This window comes from Nansenia antarctica (assembly GCF_963989245.1).
Source record: "Nansenia antarctica genome assembly, chromosome: 16".
In the NCBI taxonomy this organism is placed as follows: Eukaryota; Metazoa; Chordata; class Actinopteri; order Argentiniformes; family Microstomatidae; genus Nansenia; species Nansenia antarctica.
In genome coordinates this window covers 20,830,770-20,852,706 of record NC_137686.1, presented here as the reverse complement: position 1 = coordinate 20,852,706, position 21,937 = coordinate 20,830,770, and the positions used below count along the sequence as shown (strand labels likewise).

At 42.5% G+C, this 21,937-nt stretch overlaps 2 protein-coding genes across 2 annotated transcripts; one reads left to right on the top strand and one right to left on the bottom strand.

Annotated features, from left to right (window-relative positions):
* Positions 1-881: 881 nt before the first annotated feature.
* ndufv2 (NADH:ubiquinone oxidoreductase core subunit V2) lies at positions 882-5,509 on the bottom strand. Its single transcript, XM_080546224.1, has 8 exons — positions 5,401-5,509; positions 4,797-4,859; positions 3,525-3,587; positions 3,131-3,247; positions 2,827-2,995; positions 2,083-2,192; positions 1,322-1,398; positions 882-1,063 (listed from the first exon to the last, which is right to left on the bottom strand). The coding sequence occupies exons 1-8, from the start codon at positions 5,440-5,442 to the stop codon at positions 970-972; spliced, it is 735 nt and encodes a 244-aa protein (XP_080402350.1). The 5' UTR covers positions 5,443-5,509; the 3' UTR covers positions 882-969.
* Positions 5,510-6,758: 1,249 nt separating this feature from the next.
* Positions 6,759-17,006, top strand: acss2l (acyl-CoA synthetase short chain family member 2 like). Its single transcript, XM_080546637.1, has 18 exons — positions 6,759-7,012; positions 7,357-7,552; positions 9,385-9,476; positions 9,968-10,071; positions 11,109-11,181; positions 11,385-11,460; positions 11,856-11,940; positions 12,078-12,215; positions 12,719-12,889; positions 13,021-13,154; positions 13,722-13,854; positions 14,097-14,153; positions 14,702-14,782; positions 14,979-15,087; positions 15,243-15,311; positions 15,716-15,892; positions 16,051-16,125; positions 16,222-17,006. Exons 1-18 carry the CDS (start codon positions 6,880-6,882, stop codon positions 16,347-16,349), a joined length of 2,031 nt encoding a protein of 676 aa, XP_080402763.1. The 5' UTR covers positions 6,759-6,879; the 3' UTR covers positions 16,350-17,006.
* The last annotated feature ends 4,931 nt before the right edge of the window (positions 17,007-21,937 follow it).

Here is a 21,937-nt window from a genome sequence, read left to right as displayed (position 1 = left end):
TGGGGGTGCTAAGCAGAGGGAGCGAGCGGTGACGCTCGGCACTTGACGTCATCTTTTCCGCTCCACTCTGCGCTGCGGCCACTGGGAACGTTCTCGAACATGTCGGATGAATAAAGCACAGAGGTATTATGGGCTGTTTGGGAGTGGAGTGGGGTGCATTAAAAGTCGTTTCACCCAAAGGTTATTTTATAATTCCGCCGGGCCTGAATTCCTCGGTTACTTCCGTAAATGTGTTGCATCATCATGTTTTTTTTTTTTATCTCGCAGTTGTTGTGGCGCAGTGACATTTGCATTATGTAGGATTAACAGCGCATGCGCGGTTGTGAATATTTTTTTGTTGCAGAACAGACCTAAAATCACAAGAGGAAATGTGTAGTGGGGGAGGGGCAGTGGCTAGACATAGCGACCAGCCATCACTGCTTGAATGGAAATGACAGAGGGGGGATGTTGTGGGGGTTCTCAGTGCATATGGGGGATTGAATATGGAGATTGCATATCTGTCTCTCCCTCCGAAGCAGCACTGCATCATTTAAAGCTGCACAGATTTGCAGTTCATTGCAGGTGTGTAGCCTACTGTATTTCTATGTTTATAAATATAGCTTTTTTCTTTTCTTCTCTCAATAAAAATAAATCAAATCAGTTAGCTGGTTGATTGAGCAGTAAGGTCTGCAATATATGGCAGCTGAGGACAGCTTGATTCCAAGAGTAGTTACATTGTTCCTTGGTCTGTATATATATAATATTCTTGGCTGTGCTTGTATTGACGCCTCCACTTTATACTCATGTATGAATAAGTCAGCATTATGTTACCTTGGGATAGAGAGAATATTATCATCACATCCTCATCTCCAGCTAGAGACATACACACAGACACCAAGAGCACAGGTACATGAATAATATTTTATTTACACATTATTTTTCACTTTGAACATGACAGTGAAGTTAGAGGTGCAAGTCTGCCGTACTCCTTTACAGGTCTGCTCTCACACCCACACCAGGCCCTGGGGGGGGTTCTGTCAGGGATGTCAATCCACCCGCAGGCTCACAGGAGAAACGGCCATTCCTGAGAGGTGTCAACAACAAAGGAAATCCATTTTTTTTGTTGTAGCTGCGTTTGTACAGATACTATCTTGGGTGTACTTGTGAAAGAGTCAGTAACATCGAGGCTAGTAGCCTAGTCGTTCATAATTCACTGAGAACAATGTCATAAAGGTGCTCTTTCATGTGATCCTATTGTATTTATTACAGCATTATTACAGTTTAAAAGCCTGCTCAAATGAGTTGTCTGACAAATACAATTACTTAAGATAGACTTCCATACCTAGGGCCGGGTGGTGGGATAATCCCAGCCTTGAGGTCATCAATTATCTGCTCCATGTCCGCAGAAGTTAGGTCCTCCTGTCAACAAGAGGGCAGCAGCAGATTAAACTCTATCCTATTTCAGACAGTTTCCTGATCTAAAGTATAACATGATCTTCTTCATTCCTGAATAAGGGGAATTCATTTCTATTGTTGCATATTTGCAATATGCATTGCAATTGTTGCATATTGCAGATTTCTTGAGTTTCAGCACTTAAAGCCATTGATACAGTAGTGCATTTTATACAGCTGCATTGGATGCATTTATATTACATTCATTATGGACCAGAGGAGCCTTCCCTTAAAATAGTCTATCAGAGCCCTTATGAATCTCATTCATTAGCCATTCTGGTCAAGAACAACCATGGGAGGTAATTGGGGGCATCCTCATCAGGTTCATTTGAGTCTATCGTCTAAATTACATTTCTCTGCAGACAGCTGATAGTAGCCTAGAAGTGTGTATTTCAATTGTACCCATTTGTTCATATACAATGTAGAAGTGATTCATGCAGCACAGTAGGGGTGGGCATCGACGATCGATAATTGATCGATAAGGATCTTGGTCGATCACAAAATAAAACATTTGGTCGATCACAAAAAATCGACCAAATGTTTTATTTTGTGATCGACCAAGATCCTTATCGATCAATTATCGATCAATTATCGATCGTCGATGCCCACCCCTACAGCACAGTTGTAGTCAATGAAGCTCAGAATACTCACATAATAGTTGTCATTGATCTGGACCATGGGGGCATTAACACAAGCACCAAGGCACTCTACTTCTATCAGTGAGAACATCTTGTCTGGCGTGGTCTCTCCGACCTTTATGCCTGAAGGAAATGATGGGAACAATTGGTTTAGCCTCATGGATTGAACAACTTTTGAACTGTGTTATTGAAACAATCTTGACAATAAAACACCAAACCATTGGCTATTACACATGTAAATTGTAAATGTACAAAAATAACTATTTATGGTAAATTAAAATAGGAATAGTTTCAAAATATAAACAGTATAATATAATATAGATAGATAGATGGTCATGGTCCTCATGGTCCCCCTACAACGCTTAGATTGTGGGTTTTATTCCCGCTGGGACCTTATTCACTGAAAAATGTATGCACTCACTGCAATGTAAGTCGATTTGGATAAAATCGCTGGCTAAATGGCATATATTACCTATATTATGATAAACAGTATCACCAACTAATAGAATTTCCCTAGATCTCACAGCTAGGTCAATCAGTAGAAGAATTCTGTTGGCTTTAAAAATGCATTCTTGTCCATCTACATCTTGCTTTTTTAGTGGGCAAAATTAATTGCTAGACACTGATGTTTAAATATCAGTAAGTACTGAATGTTTGTCCGCATCTGTGTATCTGTAATAAACACAATATAAAGTATCTTTTTTTCATCTTTGTTTTCATTTGGTGCCTGCTGTGAAAAGAACAGTGGCTCTCTTACCCAGTTTGGTTTTGAGGGTCTCCAGGATGCTGTCAGAGTTGCAGAGCATGCATGGTGTTGTTGTGCAGATCTGAACATGATATTTTCCCACAGGTTGACGCAGAAACATGGTGTAGAACGTGGCTACCTCGTACACTCTCATTGGAGCAATTTCAAGCACCTCTGCCACCTGGGGGGAAAGATGACACATAACATTCAAGCAATCACTCTCTAGTGAATGGCATACACTAGTTCTGTTCTACATAAAAAAATTATGGGTAAAATAAAATAAAAACTGGCAAAACAGACAAAAGCTTCTCGATACCTTGTTCATGGCTGAGATGGGGAGCCACCCATACTGCCTCTGAGCCAGGTCCAACACGGGGATGGTGGCTGAGGCCTTGTAGCCTTCGGGGTACATCGAAATGATCGCCTCGATCCTCTAAAAAAAGAAGCAGACGAGGTTTGAATAACATAAACAACACAGTTGCTCAGTAATGAGGGTGTGAAGTTGTTGACAAGGATAGAAACAGTTATGCCTACGAAGCTTCCTTTTTTAGAATGAGAACGTAGGCCTAAAATATGACCAAATTGATGTGTTACATTTCTATTGTGATGCTCGGTGCTCTCAGTCTCTCCATCACTTTATAGTGTAGGTGCTTGTCTAGTTGTTCGGTACGGTATGTCTTGAAGAATCATCTGTGATGTCATTCACTCACCTGTTTGTTCTCCTCAGTGAACTCAAACGGAGTGTCTGGATTGTTATTAGGTGTGTCTCTGTGCTAAAGGAGAAAGAACAACATGTCAAAGAGTTATTTCACTGATGAAAATACAAACTAATCACTCATTTATGTCCAAGTGACCAGTGTCAGCTAACTGAAATCATTTTGTAAACAAAAAAAACCTGGACGTTAAAGGACAACATCCATAGGGATTTGTGAGGAAGTGGTATTGTGGTTTAATGCTTCCACTCCCCAAACAACAAACTAGGATGGTCAGGGGGGACCATAAGACCTATGAGAGTTAGGTAGCACAATACAGATAACATAACTGCCCCTCCTGAGACCTTTCCATCCCCTCCACAGTTTCTCTACTGTATATATATATATATAAAAAAAATATATATAAAGAAGAATTAAAAAAAAGAAAGACAACTTAATTCTTTCTTCTTCTAGCATTATGACTGTCAATGGCCCCTAGCCTGAGCATAGATTAGCCTACTTTTTCTTGCGATGACTGATGGATAGATGATTCACTTCAAACAAATGTATTTGTTTGAAGTCTCTTTGGATGAAGGCGTCTGCTTAAATGCCAAAAATGTAAATGTAAATAACATAGCCAGATCTATTTTGCATCTCCCCTGAAAACCTGTGGGAGTGCTGTATCCAACAACACAGAGGTACCATAGGCAGCTAGTGCATGATGTTGTGTCTGACTCTGTACATACTGCCCCCTTGTGAACTGGACATACTATTCCATTCCCATTTCAATTATGTCTCGAACACATCACTGTAAAAACAGGTCAGATCCTCTTTGGATCTCATTCTAATGTCAATCAACTCTCAAAGCAAGACGAGGCTAGTCCAAGATCACACTGTAAACACATACGTTTCTATCTAGGGACAGTTACCATGCCATGTTTCCATCACCTGGGTGTGACAACCATGTGATGTTTTCGTTACATCGTTAGCCTACATTATGAAAGGGTTTATGGAAAGTTTATCAAAGACTGGCTCATTAGATAGACCAGACATTTTGCCTATGAAATTGGCAACAGAATAAGTCGTATATTCATTGCAGGTTGACATGGCTCAATGACAGTCAAATGTTTTATTCAACAATGCTTTTTTTTATGGTTCATTCAACAATATTGGCATGATAGTTGGGGGACACAGAGCAGCCAGACACTGATCCAGAAACCCTGCAGTTGAATTGCAAACGCCAACAGTATCATTCCTCCTATTAGGAAGTTTGCAATATACTTCACTTACCAGAAAGATGCCACCAGCTCCAGCCCGGGCAGCAGACCGATGCAAGCTCCTGACCTGCCTGGCCTGTGAACATGGAGAAAAACAAAGGTTAGAACTAGAAGGTGGAAGTTATATACAATAAATACCAATGCAGACAGTTGACATTCTCTCCATGTGTGCTGTGCATACGTCATTAGTGTGTATTAAGTCAATACAACATTCTGGCAGACATGGTATAATAACATGAACCGTAGTACACTAAGTAAGCTTATTTCAGACAGGAAGAGTTAGCCGTTTCTAGCCCTATTTGTATTTGACAAGGGCATGATGAGATTCTAATGTTCCCTTTGCTTTAACATCTATGAGTAGTACAGTTATGTGGGTCACTGCCATTTGACAGTGGTCAGTTTGCATAGATTGAACATGAAAGCTAGCTAACAGACTACCTTGGTAGGTTAGCTGTCACCCAGCAAGCTAGCTAGCTAGCACAGGCCGCTAACGTTCTCAACTTGCCCTTGTGAAGTGTCATGAAACACATCTCTCCAATGTTCATCTAAGTAACGTGAGCTAGCAAGCGATTATTAATTCCTGACGCGTTGATATTAGTACCCCGTTATCACCATACCGTTTGCGATACAGCAGAGCGAATTGTCGAAGATAAAAACATCTTCACTGCTTAGTTTTGTCCCGATGAACTGAGGAGGGCTTCAATGGCCGACATCAACAGATCGATGTTTCAACGTAAGCTCTCGATTGAGATGGTCTTACTTACTTACGCAACGTCTGAAAAGCGTCTAAAGGCAAGTAAATCAATCACTGATTGACACGATTTTAATGATTGTGAATATTGTGTTTTATTATATAATATTAATTATTAATTATATATATAATATATAATATATATTAATATTAATATATTTGTTTTCTGCCTTTATTGATGTCAACTTTCGCAAATGACTCATTCGTCAGCATGTTTGGCTTGTGTTGCGTAGATTATAGTGATAGAATATGCAGCATATACTGTTTTGTCATAAATACTGATTCAGTATACTGAACTCTTCCAATAAGTACTATACTTAAACTTGAATCTGTTATAGCAAAAAAAAAAAAAAGAAGGATTAAAAATGATTTTTTAACAAACCTGAAGCAAAATCAGTATCTACAGTAGTGTGAGTGTGTCATTAACTATCCACCTTCTTAGAAACACTTATATTATGGCATCCTCTTGGGGGGTTTGTATAGTGTTTATGATTAGACAGTTATGTTTTTATTAATAACCTTTGAATCAGTTATGAACAGTTGTGACCACTGACTTAACTATTAAAATGGTTAATGGTTCATAATTTCACTGGGGGTAGGTTACCAAAAGATGGCTGGCTCTACTAGCTTTAGTTCACAAAAGAAGGTGCTGCTATGAAGAATAGTTTATGAAACATTATTAATTAACACATTAATACACACTCACACTAGTGTTGCCGTCTCTAAGAATGTATACCCTTTGTCCTTATAATGACGACGACAACAACAACAACAACAACAACAACAACAACAACAACGATGATGATGTTTATCATAACTATTTCAAAAGTATGTTAAATAGCAAGATTCAAAAATAAACTAATGCTACTGTGAAAATGTAATGTCAATCTCAGGATGCTAATAGTTTGCTATATTCCCACGAGGTTGACTGGGGCACAGGAATTTAATGTTGATGGCATTGGGAGGGTGTTTTTTCTAGGAATACACTGGCCTCCCTGTGCTTCTCCTCCACTAGGCACAGGGCTCATCCTACTGCATTCCACCTCCTACTGCTGGGCGGGCAAATAATGTGATCAACACACCAGGGTTTGCTTGACCAATGAAAAGGTGGGAGTGCCAAAACTAGTAATTTCATTGGGTGCCTAGGCACTAAGCAGACTGTGGAAATGACACAGAGCCTTGGATTATGGGTGGGTCCTATACACAGGCACAAAGGACTGCTCCAATGTCTGAAGGCTTGTAGCTTCCTTACCTCTGGAGGGTTGTCAGCTCAGTGGTGGTGAGATTCCGGATTAGCCAGTTTCCTCTCTCACTCTGGTAGTGTACGTCTGTCTGTCTGTCAACAATGGTTGTCCCTGGATCTCGCCACATTGAGGAGAAAGTGTATCATCCTCCTGAGGATCTGCAGAAGGATGCACATGTGCCTGATTTCAATTCCTATCTAGCTCTGTACAAAAGATCTATTGAAGAGCCAGAGGGTAGGTCAACAAGTTAGGATTGTATATGCTTGAAATTGAATTGAAGCTGTGTGCTTCCTTCATGAGTGTGGTGTGTGTGTGTGTGTGTGTGTGTGTGTGTGTGTGTGTGTGTGTGTGTGTGCGCTTGTGTGTGTGTGTGTGTGTGTGTGTGAGAGAGAGAGAGAGAGAGAGAGAGAGAGAGAGAGAGAGAGAGAGACAGAGACAGAGACAGAGACAGAGACAGAGACAGAGACAGAGACAGAGACAGAGACAGAGACAGAGACAGAGACAGAGACAGAGAGACACTGAAAGCAGTAACTATGAAATTACAGAAAAATGTGTGTGTGTATCTTCTTAAATTACAGTGTTCTGGAAAGAGGTTGCTGGAGAGTTCTATTGGAAGAAACCTCCAACCGGACCAATTCTACAATATAACTTTGATGTGACTAAAGGAAGTGTTTATATCAAATGTATGGAGGGGGCCAAAACCAACATGTGCTACAATGTCCTCGACAGAAATATACAAGAAAAGAACCTGGGAGAACAAGTTGCATATTACTGGTAAGGTGACATGGTTCACTTTGTGTAAATGGATGTCCTGATGAAATACTGACTGTGTGACAAAGCTATGTGAAGTATTCCAGTCAATGTCAATGGGCTGTCTCCTGTACACTACAGAACACTATAGACCCCTATAATTGTGCCCCAGCTTAAGAGAGCATGTCTCTTATTAACTACAGTGCCCGAACTCAAGCAGTTGTTGGTACAGTATATCGACTGTATGCTAACCTCTTTGAATGGGTGTCATTGATATTTGCCCTGTGGACTTAAGAACTTTACAGACAAGAAATACCTGTTCCCACAGTTTGTCCGCGGGGGACGTGGATTCATATACTGAGCTCAGCAGCACACACAGGCACTTATGCAATCTGGTTTCAACATCTTATCAATGGATATTTCATCACTCCCAAATTGATAAAGCTGTTAAACTAATCACATTTCTTCAAAGTACTTATTGTTTCACGCAACCACACCAACCACATTATCACAACAACAACAAACAAAAAAACTCACAGTGAGATGGTCTTATCAAACTCAAAGGATTCAACATGAAGAAAATCCTCACTAGTCACGTTAGCTTGACTGGATGGTTCAGAGAGACCAACAATGGTTGGTGCATGGTACATGGTAACACTAGAGTCATATGAATTTACCCAAAATATGTGTTAATGGTAAGTGGCCTTGGATAAAGGTGTTAGCAACAATAAGCATATCATAGATAGTGTCTGCCTATTGGTTTGTGAATTTCACAAGAAATAGAGCCTCTATTTCCTTACTAGTGCCAAGGATCATTGTGATCATGCGGGTCTGACCAGGAAGGTGTTAGCTATTAACTAAAAAGGTGAGGGAGAGCTTTCACATTACTCACAGGAACAAAGAGTTTGAGTTTGAGTAATGAAATTCATTGAAAACTCATTCAATAACGTAGTAACTATTGATGTGACTGTTAACTGTTTATGAGGGTATGAGTTGTAGTGAGCCTGTAATATCTGTGAGTTTCGAAGACTAGAAACACTTTATCTTGTCACCAGCCTGTCACCAATTCACTTAAAAAGGGTGCCAGGTGCAATAATTGCAATTGCCAAGACTTTGCTTCCATGTTCCATTTGTTGCATTGTTCGGATAGGTGTTAATAAAAGTGTATGTTGTTGTTTTTATAGTAATAGAATGCCATGTTAGGTAGTATAACTTTAATTCACTGTCTACAGACTTGGTATCAAGTTGATGCCAGTTTGGAAGGCTATCTATCCCAAACTAGAATCCCAGACTAGGCCAGCTTTGACCAGGCATACTGCCATGGTGTGACTGGTTTGTCGATGGCTTGTGCAACATTGTGCTGCATAACTGTACAAGCGTACACCTTGACAAGCATCCAAACCTAATACAGACAGACAGAACATGACAACAGGAACACCCTATCTCTCTCCTCTTAGAAATCACAGAAAATGTTGCTTCATTGTTCATTACACTGTTGAATGATGAGGGAAACAGCGGGTTACGTATATGAAGAATGGGGATTCAATGAAGTAATAGTTTTGATTATTATTATTTTATTGTTTCTGTGGACTGGTAAGAGACTTGTATTTGAAGTGAAGTATGTTTTTAGGGTATACAAGATGTATGTGGGTTGCATGGGGCCATAGCACAAGGTTCCTGGTTTGATTTCGACCCTTGACATATCTTGCATGTCATCCCTCCTTTCTCACCCATCCTTCCTGTCTCTACGGTCTATATCCCAATAAAAGGAGAAATGCCATAAACTAAATTTAAAATTTAAATAAAAACATATATGCATATACATATTAAAATAAAGAAATGTATTGTTCCTCCAGGGAAGGGAACTCACCTGATCACCACATGGCTATTACCTACAGTCAGCTGTTGAGCCAGGTGTGCCGGTGTGCAAACGTCCTCAAACAGATGGGTAAGAGTTCAAGTTCAAGTTCAAGTTTATTGTCATATGTATTAATACAATGACATTCTTCAGCCTCATCTCTCTCTGTAGTATCACACACAACAAACATAGTCCACAATACAAACAAAACAACAATACAGTACAACAATAAGGTGCTTAGTGCAGGGTGTAAAGTGCCCAGTGCAGACTGGAGTCCTCTTCACTATGACATTAGAAAAATATCACGTTTCCACATACAGTATCTTTCATAATTATGCCCTGTCATGTACACTACACTTAGTGATTTGATTTTTGATTGTACACTACACTTAGTGATTCGATTTTTTTTTATTTGATTTGATCCATTAGCTGATCAAACATCAGCTACTCTTCCTGGGGTCCACACAAAACATACAGTATACAAAGAAGTGTATAATTAGATCATGAACAGTTTCATACATACACCCTTCACAAGTGTTGTAGAGCCTTTATAAAACCTCTGTCTTTTGTTTATGCTAAAGGTGTGAGGAAAGGAGACAGGGTGGCCATCTACCTACCTATGATCCCAGAGCTTGTCTACACCATGCTGGCATGCGCCAGGATAGGAGCTGTTCACTCCATTGTGGTAAGAACATTCCTCCAAACACCACCTCACCATAATAAGGAAAGCTAGTTTTTCCCCATTCCTCCGGAGTTGCATACACCTTTGTGTTTGTTTCCTTGCCCTACCTTCACCTGAAAAAACACCTGCATTCTCATAGTTACCTGCTCTTGTCAGTTTTGTCTGCCCCTCTCTTGCAAAGTTTTCAGCTATTCAGTCTGTGAAAAACAAGGGGGGATAGCACCTGCACACCAGTGGTTCAATCATACCCAGCCAATGTTCACAGCTCTTCTAGCCAAGGGTTGAAATAAAGGTCAGACTATAACTGTCAGTATGCAATTCGGAATTGGGATCATAGTAAGCATGATTTCACTTGAGTCAAATACTATTTTAGTCTTTCAACCGTACATATCTATGTAAAGGTTAGTGATGCAGTATATATAAATACTGTCTGGGTGCTCTCAAGGTGCTCTCAAGGTTAATTCTTATCAAGGGCCCAAGGCTATTTTTAATTTGAAGGGGGATCGAATGGGGAAGTTTGTCCAAACTTTTGACTGGTACCGTAAGTGACACCATTCCTCCTGAGCCATTGTCCAGCTGTATTCGGAGGATCGTTGTTCATCATGAAGGTGAACACAAAATTAGAATTACAGAGATTGTTTGGTTATTGCCACTATCCTATTGCTTTTCTTGGGTAACGTGATTGCATTTGCTAGTCATCACTTTTTTCACACAAGGTAAATGATAGAACTGCTTTATACACTGTGGCATTTGCTAAGTATTGTTATTGGGGTAGAGTCCACAGTCTATGTCATAATATAAACATTTCCTGTCAAACGAGATGAACTATTAATCTTATCTAGTGCCAAAGTGCCTGTTTGGAAAACAACTTTGTTCATACAGACCCTAGTGACAATGATATTCGATGCCAAAAAACGTTGCCAAAAACGAGTGTTGCTCAATCAAGTTCTTCCCCTGGAAAAATGACTCATGACTCATGACTATTCTTCTCACCCTATGAAATACACTGAGCTGATTTGCTGTGTTCTGTGTGTGTTCAGTTTGCAGGCTTCTCCTCTGAGTCCCTGTGTGACAGGATCATGGACTCCCAGTGCAGTATCCTGGTGACTGCAGGTAAGACGTGGCTAACATGACTCTACCTATGTGGACTTTAACCACTATTACGGGTACGACAACGGGCCATGCGTGATGAGTTGTGGCACTTTAAGTTGTAAAGCAATTAAAGTATGGGCTTGGGTCCCCCAACTGTTTGAAAACGGAACATGTCAATATCTCCCCACCCCACCCCTCTCTCCCTCCTTCCTCTGCCTCGCCAGATGGTGTGTACAGGGGCGAGAAGCTGATCAACCTGAAACAGATTGCAGATGAGGCTCTGGAGAAGTGCAGAGAAAGGTAGGTCCTGTTTACAGTGCTACGTGTATCCTGCCCGTTTATGACTGCCGCTGTTTACATTAGCCACTGGTAATGAGACCTAACCCAGTGATATGAGTCACAGCCCTGATACACTCTGCATAGACGCACGCACACGTTATCAGATGTTATCTGGACCGTTGAGAGAAAGCAACGCGCTCTCTCTCCAAGGCAAGTGTTGCCGAGCAACTGAATGAATCTGACTCATCAGGGGAAAGCCCCATCTGTTGATGTCCATCGCAGGGGACATACGATGGGTATAAGCACAATAATGTGATGAATGGTTATTAATACCAGTCCCAGTTCCACTGTCAGCTATCGGTAGCAAATGTCAAAAACAAAAGGGGACCATAACATCCGCCCTCTTCTCTCCTTAGAGCGTCACAGTCAGTTAACAGGTGTCTCGTTGTGAAACACCCAGCATTGAAGATTAAAAGTGGGGCTGCATGCAACAAACTGCAGGTAGACACAGTATAATACAGTTATCACAACAATTTGACAGATCGACTCTGCTATCTGTGTTCTGATGACGTGGTCATCATTGGTTGGTCCAAATGATGATGATGTCATCTGACCTGTTTACTTCCTGATGGTGGCAGACCCCCTGGGATGCCGAGTGTGACCTGTGGTGGGATGATGTCATGAGGGGAGCCTCTGAGGAGTGTGAGCCTGAATGGCTGGACGCTGAAGACCCCCTGTTTATCCTCTATACCAGCGGCTCCACCGGCAAGCCTAAGGTAGGACACACACAGATACTCACACACGCAGACACACACACGCACGCACTCGCGCACGCACGCAGGCAGGTGTCCACATTGCCTGGCAGTTTGGGAGTGGCTTTTCTGTTATCATACAGTTAGTGTTGACTAATCCTCTTCAGTGGAAAAAGTCAGGACATGTACAGTATATAAAGTAAATAGGGTATTTAATGAGGGAATGGCAGAGAACAGGGAAAAGCAGGGTGGAACAGCATATGGGGTAGGGCAGGTTGGCAGGTAGGCAGGCAGGTGGGGCACATGAGGGAGAGGTTGGGCAGACAGGGCAGGTAGACTAGGCAGGTAGGGCAGGCGGGTAGTGTGGGCAGGCAGGCTGGCAGGCTGGCAGGCCACACCCACACACAACACAAACAGACAGACAGACAGAGACAGACAGACAGGAGGGAGAGAGGAAGGCACTGGCACAGACTAGGTGGAAGTGGAGAATGTGACCGTTTGCGTTCCTGTGGTTGTGCACGGTACAGGGTGTTCTCCACACCATCGCGGGCTACCTGCTCTACACCTCGCTGACGTTCAAGTACGTCTTTGATCATCACCGTGACGACGTGTACTGGTGTACAGCGGACATCGGCTGGATCACAGGACACTCCTACATCACCTACGGGCCTCTAGCCAATGGAGCTACTAGCGTACTTGTGAGTACACAGTAATTGACTGTCGTTGTTATTGTTGATTTGCAGTTCTCAATGACATTCCGTCATATCAGACGCAACACACAAAGTATTGAGTAGGTACTGATTATCATGTCTCTATGTGTGTTCTTCAGTTCGAGGGTATCCCGGTCCACCCTCATGTGGGCAGGTTCTGGGAGATCATAGAGAAGTACAGAGTCTCCAAGTTCTACACGGCCCCGACGGCCATTCGCCTGCTCATGAAGTATGGAGCAGAACCACTGCAGAAGTAAGAGCGTCCTCCTGACAGACATCCCAGTGGTCCAGTGCCTCCCTCCCTTCTCCTTTGTTCTCCACAACGACGCCAGTCTTCTCTTAACACCCCGTCTCAGTCTGCTTGTTTCATGGTCAACATGTGTTTGCATTGGAAAATGTGCAGATGTGAACGTAATGGGCCGGTTTCACAGACAAGGCTTGAGCCTAGTCCTGGACGAAATCAGACGTTCAATATAAAGTCTCCATTGAAGAGGATTTTTAGTCTATGATTAGGCTTACGCCTTGTGTGTGAAAACCGGCCCATTACTTTGCAGTGTAATTCCACCCTACACTGCACTACAAGTGCCATCTATTGGATAATAAGAGACACAACACTCTTGGTGAACCTGAACTGTCGTGTCTGCAGTGCTTTGCTTTGAGAAGGTAGAGGTTGTTACTTACCACTGATACAGAGCCAGATCATTTCGCATGATCCCCTTATTGGTCAAGATAGCCATTGTTGGGGCTGTAATCTGATCCTAGATCTGAGCATCAGAACAACAACTTTCAAGCACGTTCCTCTCCCTGGCCTTTCTCCTAGGTACGACCTGACAAGTCTGAGGATTCTGGGTACAGTGGGTGAACCCATTAACCCTGAGGCTTGGCATTGGTACCACGAGGTGGTTGGTCAGAGCAGGTGTCCCGTGGTCGACACGTTTTGGCAGACAGAGACGGTGAGCAGCATTAGGCAACAGCCTCCTGGAAATGGCTCTCTTTCTCAATATCCTCTCTTTGTAGAGTGGACATTGGCATTGCAAAATCAACATCAAACTGGTGTTCTATAAATCAATCTATTTTTATCAGACAAGGAATACAGAACAAGAAATACAGAAGTGGATGATTTTCAGTTGTTAAGTCTATTTGTCCTGGTAAGCTAAAGTTTGCTGACCTGCTGTGTTATTGACCTCTCCTCCAGGGGGGTCATGTTTTAACTGCCCTGCCCGCCGCTACTCCCCTGAAGCCTGGCGCAGCAGTAAGTGACAAAGCCTCTATAATATGTGTCTGGTTTGAGAAAGTGTAATACTCTGTGCCGAAGAAGGCTTGATGCCGAAACGTATCGCGCTGGACGTATTATTTACACGAAGGCCTCTTTCATCCCTGCTGTATTTGCACTGTGACGTTTACGATTTCGTTCTCACTGAACATTTCGTTCTCACTGAACATTACTTACACTATGTATCCACTCGTAAAGTTAGTACTTCCAAGGCAAGGCTGGTGGGCCAAGGGTTCCTTAAGAAGCTGTCATATGCCAGTGTAATATGTCTCATATACCTGTGACTAGAATCGCTGACTTGCCACCATAGATCCGTAGGATTTGGTTAGACTTTGGAACATATATGAAGTGAACAATGCAAAATACTGTTGTTCCGATACAGAGCTCATTATCGAACCTTATTCGCCATGTAATCTAATGATTTTGATTGGGAAGTCCTGGAAAACAAAGAAAAAAAAATGGAACAAAGAACATCAAATGATCAAATGTCTCAAAAAATGTCATATGAAAAACCTCTGACCTTTCAGACGTTTCCCTTCTTTGGGGTGGAGCCCGCCATTCTCAACGAACACGGGGAGGAACTGGAAGGCGAGGCTGAGGGCTATCTGGTAGGTACAGCCGGATGAAGTACAGAGCAGGACTGTGTGGTGAATTTATATTTCTTGTTGTCTATTTTCTTGTGTTTTCTTCTATTCCTACTATCTTGGAATACTCTACTACAGACTCACACACTAACTGTGTGTTATACTCTCAACAGTTGATAACTACCTGTAAACTAAGAGACATGGACTGATATCGTTACAGGTGTTCCGACGACCCTGGCCTGGCATTATGCGTACCGTGTACGGAAACCAGGAGCGCTTCGAGAACATTTACTTCAAGAAATTCCCTGGGTTCTACGTGACCGGTGACGGTAAGCCTATCAAGTGTTTTCTTACAAACACCCCCTAACACTCTTTCATTGGGTGGGTTCATTTCTGACTTCATTCAGTCACATTGATAAAAAAAAAAGAACATATTGTGATGGTGACCTCAGCGATCACATGGCCTTGGTGTGTTGTTGGTCAGGCTGTAGACGGGACCAGGATGGATACTACTGGATCACAGGGAGGATAGACGACATGCTGAACGTGTCAGGTCAGGGCTGAACCTTGCACTTCCAACATGTTATGAGTTATGCTTGGTATCTCTGCTACTGTATAACTCATACTCATTTGTTCAAACAATATTGTATTGGTGATAGCGTCAGATAACTCTTAATCTTTTGGGATATTGCTAGTGATGTATTGAGACACACATACACACACACACACACACACACATACTGTGTACACACACACACACACACACACACGCACACACACACACACACACACACACACACACACACACAAATAGTCCAACCCTATTTGTAATTGAATAAGTGGTTGGTGGGCAGAATAAAAGCAGTTTTCTGCTGACAGGGCTGTCCTTTCTTCTTAGACTAATGGAGAGACAACCATCACTGTCAGTGACGTGACCCTGAGCGTTGTGTCCCACAGGTCATCTGATGAGCACGGCGGAGGTGGAGGCTGCTCTGACGGAGCACGGGGCAGTGGCGGAGGCTGCAGTGGTCAGCCGGCCCCACGCGGTCAAGGGGGAGTGTCTCTACTGCTTCGTCACCCTCAAAGACTGCAGGGAGTTCAACCACACTCTGGTGGAGGAGCTCAAGAGACGAGGTGGGGTTTACGATTGATTGAATCGCTAAAAAGGGATCTTTATCTAATCGTCATCTGTCGTTATGAGATTTCGTAGGCCACGAGGTGTGCTTGTGATAGGATTTCATTTCATATGGCTTTCATTATGGATTTTTAAAAATGTGATCATTTATTTGTAGTGAGAGAAAAGATCGGTCCAATTGCCACACCAGACTTCATTCAGAACGCTCCAGGACTCCCCAAGACTCGCTCTGGTAAGTGTTATCCTTTGAGAAGGAAAGGTCAAGTTTTTTCCCATTGCAAATAATGTGCTTTTTTCGTCGACTGTGACTTAAACGATTCTCCTGCAGGAAAGATCATGAGGCGAGTTCTGAGGCAGATCGCTCGGAACGAGACGGACTTGGGCGACCTCTCGACCCTGGCGGACCCCAACGTTGTGGAGGTTCTTTTCAGCCAGCGGTGTGAGGCTGCAGCCTGAGACCATGGCAGTGTCCCCCTTCTAATGGTGCTGATGAATCTCCCAAGCGCTGTCCCTGAATCAGTTTCAGCGTTCCGATATGGACTGGTGATGGCATTAGGGTTGGAGATGTCTGAACCTAGATCAGATGTATTGACTTTGAGTTGTAGGAAAGAGAAAGGCAGCAGTCAATTCAAATGCCAACCGTGAATAATCCCACTTGAAGCAGTTGCTTAGAAGTTTCTCACTTCTTTAACTCTTTTGACTCTTTAGAGTTGAGTTGACATGAACCTACTAATTCCAAGTGATTATTACTGTAATGTTGCAATGTCATTTGCATTTTATAATAGGTGGGCCAACATTAAGGTTAGCTGGACACAGATTCTCTAGATTGTTTCCTTGTCAGTGACCTATATAACATTCTCTCAGTCTTCCAAATGATTAATCTGTTTTTTGCATTACATCTTACCTTTCAAATGCTGCTCAGACACTTGATTTTTTCACTTGAGTTATTTCTAAATGATGAAGGACATTTTGCTATTATTCCCTCAATATTTTAAGCAGACAGACAAGTCAGCTTTGCACAGTTCCCTCAATGACATGTATTTGCACATTAACATGTATTTCCAATTTATGACATGTTCCTGTTACCTCAAAAAGTTCTGATAAAGTGTATAATTGAAATGGTTTCCTTGTCTGAATTAATTTGATAGAGTTGCAATGATGTTTTTGAAACACAGCAGACACCAAGAGCAGGACAGTCAAGGAGGAACTCTGAGAGTCTCACAGACACCCTCTTGTGGTAGAACTACTACTCAGAGGGGCGCTGCACTTTCACTATACAAGCCTCTACTTATCCACAGCTCTTCACCCCTTTGTTGTATAGAGACACTAATGAAACACATCTGTCCAGCTGAGAGAGAGAGAGAGAGAGAGAGAGAGAGAGAGAGAGAGAGAGAGAGAGAGAGAGAGAGAGAGAGAGAGAGAGAGAGAGAGAGAAGAGGCCTGATAGTAACAACACTAGTAAACACTTTGTTTGAGAGGCATTTCATCAGTGTGTCAGGAAGCAGTTTGAACATTCTCTAAAGATTTGGCGTTTTACTGCTCAAACTCAATGGGCTGGTTTACCAGACATCAAATTTTTTTTTTAAATATGAGTGGCAGTCCCACTCATATTTTTCTTTTTATTGTGATAGAGATAGTAGAGATTATGACAGGAAGGATGGGTGAGAGAGAGAGAAGGGATGACATGCAGGATATGTCCACGGCTGGAATCGAACCGGAAACCCTGCGGTTTCATGGTCGAGGCTGTCCGCTACGCCACCTAAGCGCCCCTACCAGACATCAATTTAACCTAATCCTAGACTAAAATGCGTAATCAATTGAGATTTCCTATTGAAAATATGATTTAGTCCAGGACTAGGCCTAATCTGTGTCACACACACACACACACACACACACCTTCAAGTCACAGAGAGATTCAGTACATAGTACCATCATCACGTGGGGCAATATTACATCACCTCTATCAGCAGAGGTGTGTTGCCATGGTGATGTCTTGTCACCTCCCCCCCAGTCCCCAGTCCCTGGCCCGTCCCCAATCATAACAAGTGTGTGCAGAGGTTTTCCTCCATGACAACAGTATAGCAGTATAGCACCCCATCTGCCATGTTGGCTGCAGGATCAGGTGCCATCTCACCCCCCCCCCCCCCCCCCCCTAGAGACACCTTCACCGTTCCTCCTGGTCAAACACAACTGTAAATCATCACACAACGCATCTCCACAACAAACAGCTGCGTAGATCAATATTATTTACGTTACCTTGTTGTTGCTTCACATACAATATATGGGGTGATATGACGTGTGATGCATGGACCTTCCATTTACATGGCATCTCCACTGTATGTTGTTGTTTGATTGATTGAAGGGCTAAACCAAGAACTAACACTCTAAAGGAGAATAAAAGGCAGGGAATGACCCTTCATCTCAAGGTCTGTCTGTATATCATGTCAGTACCCTAGAGCAAAGGGTGGAATTGATCACAGAACATGCAATATCCTGCATTAAATGTGCTGCCTTGTTCAGTGTAGGATATTACAAACTGTAGTGATTACCTGATTAGCTGCTGTTTCCTGTATGTGTATGTGCTGGTGTCCCATGAGGATATCACTCTGTCAGAGGACAGCCCTGTCAGCAGAAAAATGCTTTTATTTTGCCACCACCAACCATTTGAAATTCAAATTCACAAGTGAAATCCAATTCCCGCTTATTCAATTAAACAGGATTGGATTATATTTGTGTGTGTGTGTGTGTGTGTGTGTGTGTGTATGTATGTGTGTGTGTGTGTGTGTGTGTGTGTGTGTGTATCTGTGTGTGTCTGTGTGTGTCAATGCAAGCCATCAAGGGCATTCAGATTTTCCGGATTTTGCTAAAGGCTGGCATTTTCAATGTTGAAGTGCCTCCTGATGAGAAAATTAGATAATTGGTTATCTCCTTAGAGAAAATGTAGATGCAATAAGATTGACATTCAACCAACCACACCATTCACTAACTCAAGCTGTCATAACCAGAGGAACAGTATAGAGTGTTCTATTCAAAATGTTTAACACAGGCATCATTTAAAACCCATGTATTTTCCTGATTTTGCAGTCAGAGACATCGGATCATTCACAGCACCAGAACAGCACCAAAGAAACATATCCCAGATTACATCCTATTCTGTTGAGCAAATAGAAGAAAAAGCACAGCGTTATTCTGCTAAATCTCCCCTGCCCCCCAAGCCCTAGAGGATTACGGCCCCTAATCCTCTGTCATTGTTTTTCATATGCCCAATAGAGGCTCTGCTATTCTCCTCCACCGCCTCAGCTGCTCACAGACATCCAGGCTGCACCGCTGATCCCAACATAAGGAGAGGGAGAGGAGTGTAAGGCCCCCTGGTGAGTGTGTGTGTGTGTGTGTGTGTGTGTGTGTGTGTTTGTGTGTGCGTGTGCATGTGCATGTGCGTGGGCATGTGCGTGTATACGTGTGTGTGTGTGTGTGTGCGTGTGCGTGTGCGTGTGTGTGTGCGTGTGCATGTGCATGTGCGTGGGCATGTGCGTGTGCGTGCGTACGTGTGTGTGTGTGTATGTTTGTGTTCGTGTGTTTGTGTGTGTGTATGTGTGTGTGTGTGTGTGTGTATGTGTGTGTGTATGTATGTGTGTGTGTGTGTCTATGAGAGAGAGAGAACAACATGTGAGCCCCAATGCGAGAAGAAGCAGCGTGTGTCTGTATGACTGTGTGTAGAGGACACTGGGCACGTCCAAAGCAAATTAGCCAGACAAAAGACAAGTCAAGGAGGCGGCAAATGGATAGTAGCATTTATTTTTTTCTTTTCAGAAGAGACAGATGGTATAACTGAAATAGAGGCCCACTGAAATCAACCCCTCACTCACAACATGTCAAGCCATTTCTCATAAGAATCCCATAGTTTACAGCCACATATTCTTATTCAAACCCCTTCTTGCTTACATCTTTGAAGATCTACAGTACATACAAGTACATCTTTTTCATAAATGTTTGCTTTACTGAAATCATAATGTCTGTGGACATATTTATGTGTTATGTGTGTGGATGAGGAATAGCCGGGACTCTATATACAACAGTTCAATTCACGGTTCAAACGGTCTCCCCTCTCTTCCACAATGGCGCTGTCTGTTCTGTCATACAATGGCGTCTTTATCATCAAGTGGAAACCCAAAAAACTTGACACCCAGCCTCTGCAGTGCCGCTCCCACAGAATTTGGACACTGTAGCATCATCCTCCACAGCTTCAGTTCTGTCTGCATAGGAGAGCTTGGGAAGTCTCAACAACAGGCCTTTTCCACATCTAATGACATAACTGAAGCTCAGGAGACCAGGAGGCCTAACCCTGCCTCTAGGCAAAGCCTTTTCTCAATGGGAATTCTCCTCGGGCCCAACCTTTTGCCTGGTGGATGGAGAGTGAGGCTTTTTGTGATGTTGGCATGACAACCCCCAGGCTAATCGCACCACCGAAAACTGTTGTGCGTTGTATTGTCAGTTGGGAGTCTTTTGAAAATCTCTGCACACAGCTGCAGTTTGTGTTTTTGTTCAGAGACATTTTGAAACAGATTGGATGCTGAGCAGGTCGGCGTGAAAACCATGAAACCGTTAACCCTTTCAGCGCCACACAAGAGCAGGAGAAGGGAACTCGAAATACGCTGGAGACAGAATCTGGGGTGTCTCTTAAAAATCAGATTTATACCATAACAATATAGTGGTGTTGAACTACCTGTAAAATGCATATATGAAATATACAGCCATCCTATTGCCTTTCGGTCTGCCCCTAGAATTGCACAGCTTAACTATCTCTTTTCACTCTGAATCCTGCATAATTTGCTCTGATTTAGACTGCAGCTGTAAATCATATTCACACAGGAATACACAAATAAAGACAAAAATATGTTGCATCTGTTCACTTCAAACCAACAGAGATTGGTTAAGGCGTAACTCATCAGGACATTTGAAATGAGATGAAGGCCACATCCAGACCACCCTGCATTATTTATCACTCTGAGAGAAGGTGGAAGTGTTTCTCGTGTGGTGCTCTTAATACATTTCAATCAAGTGTGTGTACCATGTCAGTACCGATAATACAACATTGGCACATTTATACAGGCGCAGCTGCCCTGTTATTGTTGTGGTAAATCAAACAATTATCGTAATCGCATTTCAACTCAGGAGAAACACTTCAAAATCCTCCCTTATCTATTTGTCAAATGTGTTCCCTCCTCCAAGAGAACTTGATTTCTAACAGAATATGCAGGCAGGATTTATCCTGCTGACTGAAATTGGTCTCAACTGTGCACTCCACACAGGGACATGAGATAGTGTTTAGATCCTACGGTTTGAATTATTCACTGAGTGACACATTTTGAATTCACATCAGGTTCACTGCAGCAATAACAGCCATGTGTGTGTGTGTGTGTGTGTGTGTGTGTGTGTGTGTGTGTGTGTGTGTGCATGCATGGGTGCGTGCGTGCGTGCGTGTGTGTGTGAGTGTGTGTGTGTGTGTGTGTGTGTGTGTGTGAGTGTTTGTTTGTAGGGTAATAATTTCTCTGCCCCTTGATTCCCTATTAGAAGGCAGTGGATATGCTTATTATGGCCCTATAAATGCTATGACAAAATCATCTGACTGTAATGTGTGAGGATGACAATAAGTCAAAGGAAAGGCAACCACATCCCAATCAACGCTCATTTCTAAAACCTTAACTGAAAACATCAGAATCTGAAGACGGGCGGCCTAATTCACTTCCGGGTGTCTTATCATTTAATTGGGTCTTATTCAAAATGGCTCTGGCTTTAAGTCGCCATGTAATTTCAGGGATTAAATAAATAGAGTAATGTTGTTGGTAATAAATCGAAACATAATCTTATTTTACACAGCTGTGTAATGTTGTGATATTCTATTCAGTGCTTCTTCTCAGAGGGAAGGCTGATAAACGCCACTAACTTTCTCCAGAGGGACATCATGTAGGCCTATGTATGAACGGTAACCTAATGAGGAAGTAATGGCATTTCAGTTAACTCTGCAGTTTAGGAATGGGGCTGGA

Excerpts from the sequence above, each read along its gene's own strand:
- acss2l (XM_080546637.1), top strand. The coding sequence starts at position 6,880 with ATGGTTGTCCCTGGATCTCGCCACATTGAGGAGAAAGTGTATCATCCT. Across the intron at positions 13,155-13,721 it reads GGAGCAGAACCACTGCAGAA|GTACGACCTGACAAGTCTGA; the intron begins GTAAGAGCGTCC and ends CCTTTCTCCTAG. Across the intron at positions 14,154-14,701 it reads CCCTGAAGCCTGGCGCAGCA|ACGTTTCCCTTCTTTGGGGT; the intron begins GTAAGTGACAAA and ends CTGACCTTTCAG.
- ndufv2 (XM_080546224.1), bottom strand. The coding sequence starts at position 5,442 with ATGTTTTTATCTTCGACAATTCGCTCTGCTGTATCGCAAACG. Across the intron at positions 2,996-3,130 it reads CCATCTCAGCCATGAACAAG|GTGGCAGAGGTGCTTGAAAT; the intron begins GTATCGAGAAGC and ends CTTTCCCCCCAG. Across the intron at positions 2,193-2,826 it reads GACCCTCAAAACCAAACTGG|GCATAAAGGTCGGAGAGACC; the intron begins GTAAGAGAGCCA and ends CATTTCCTTCAG.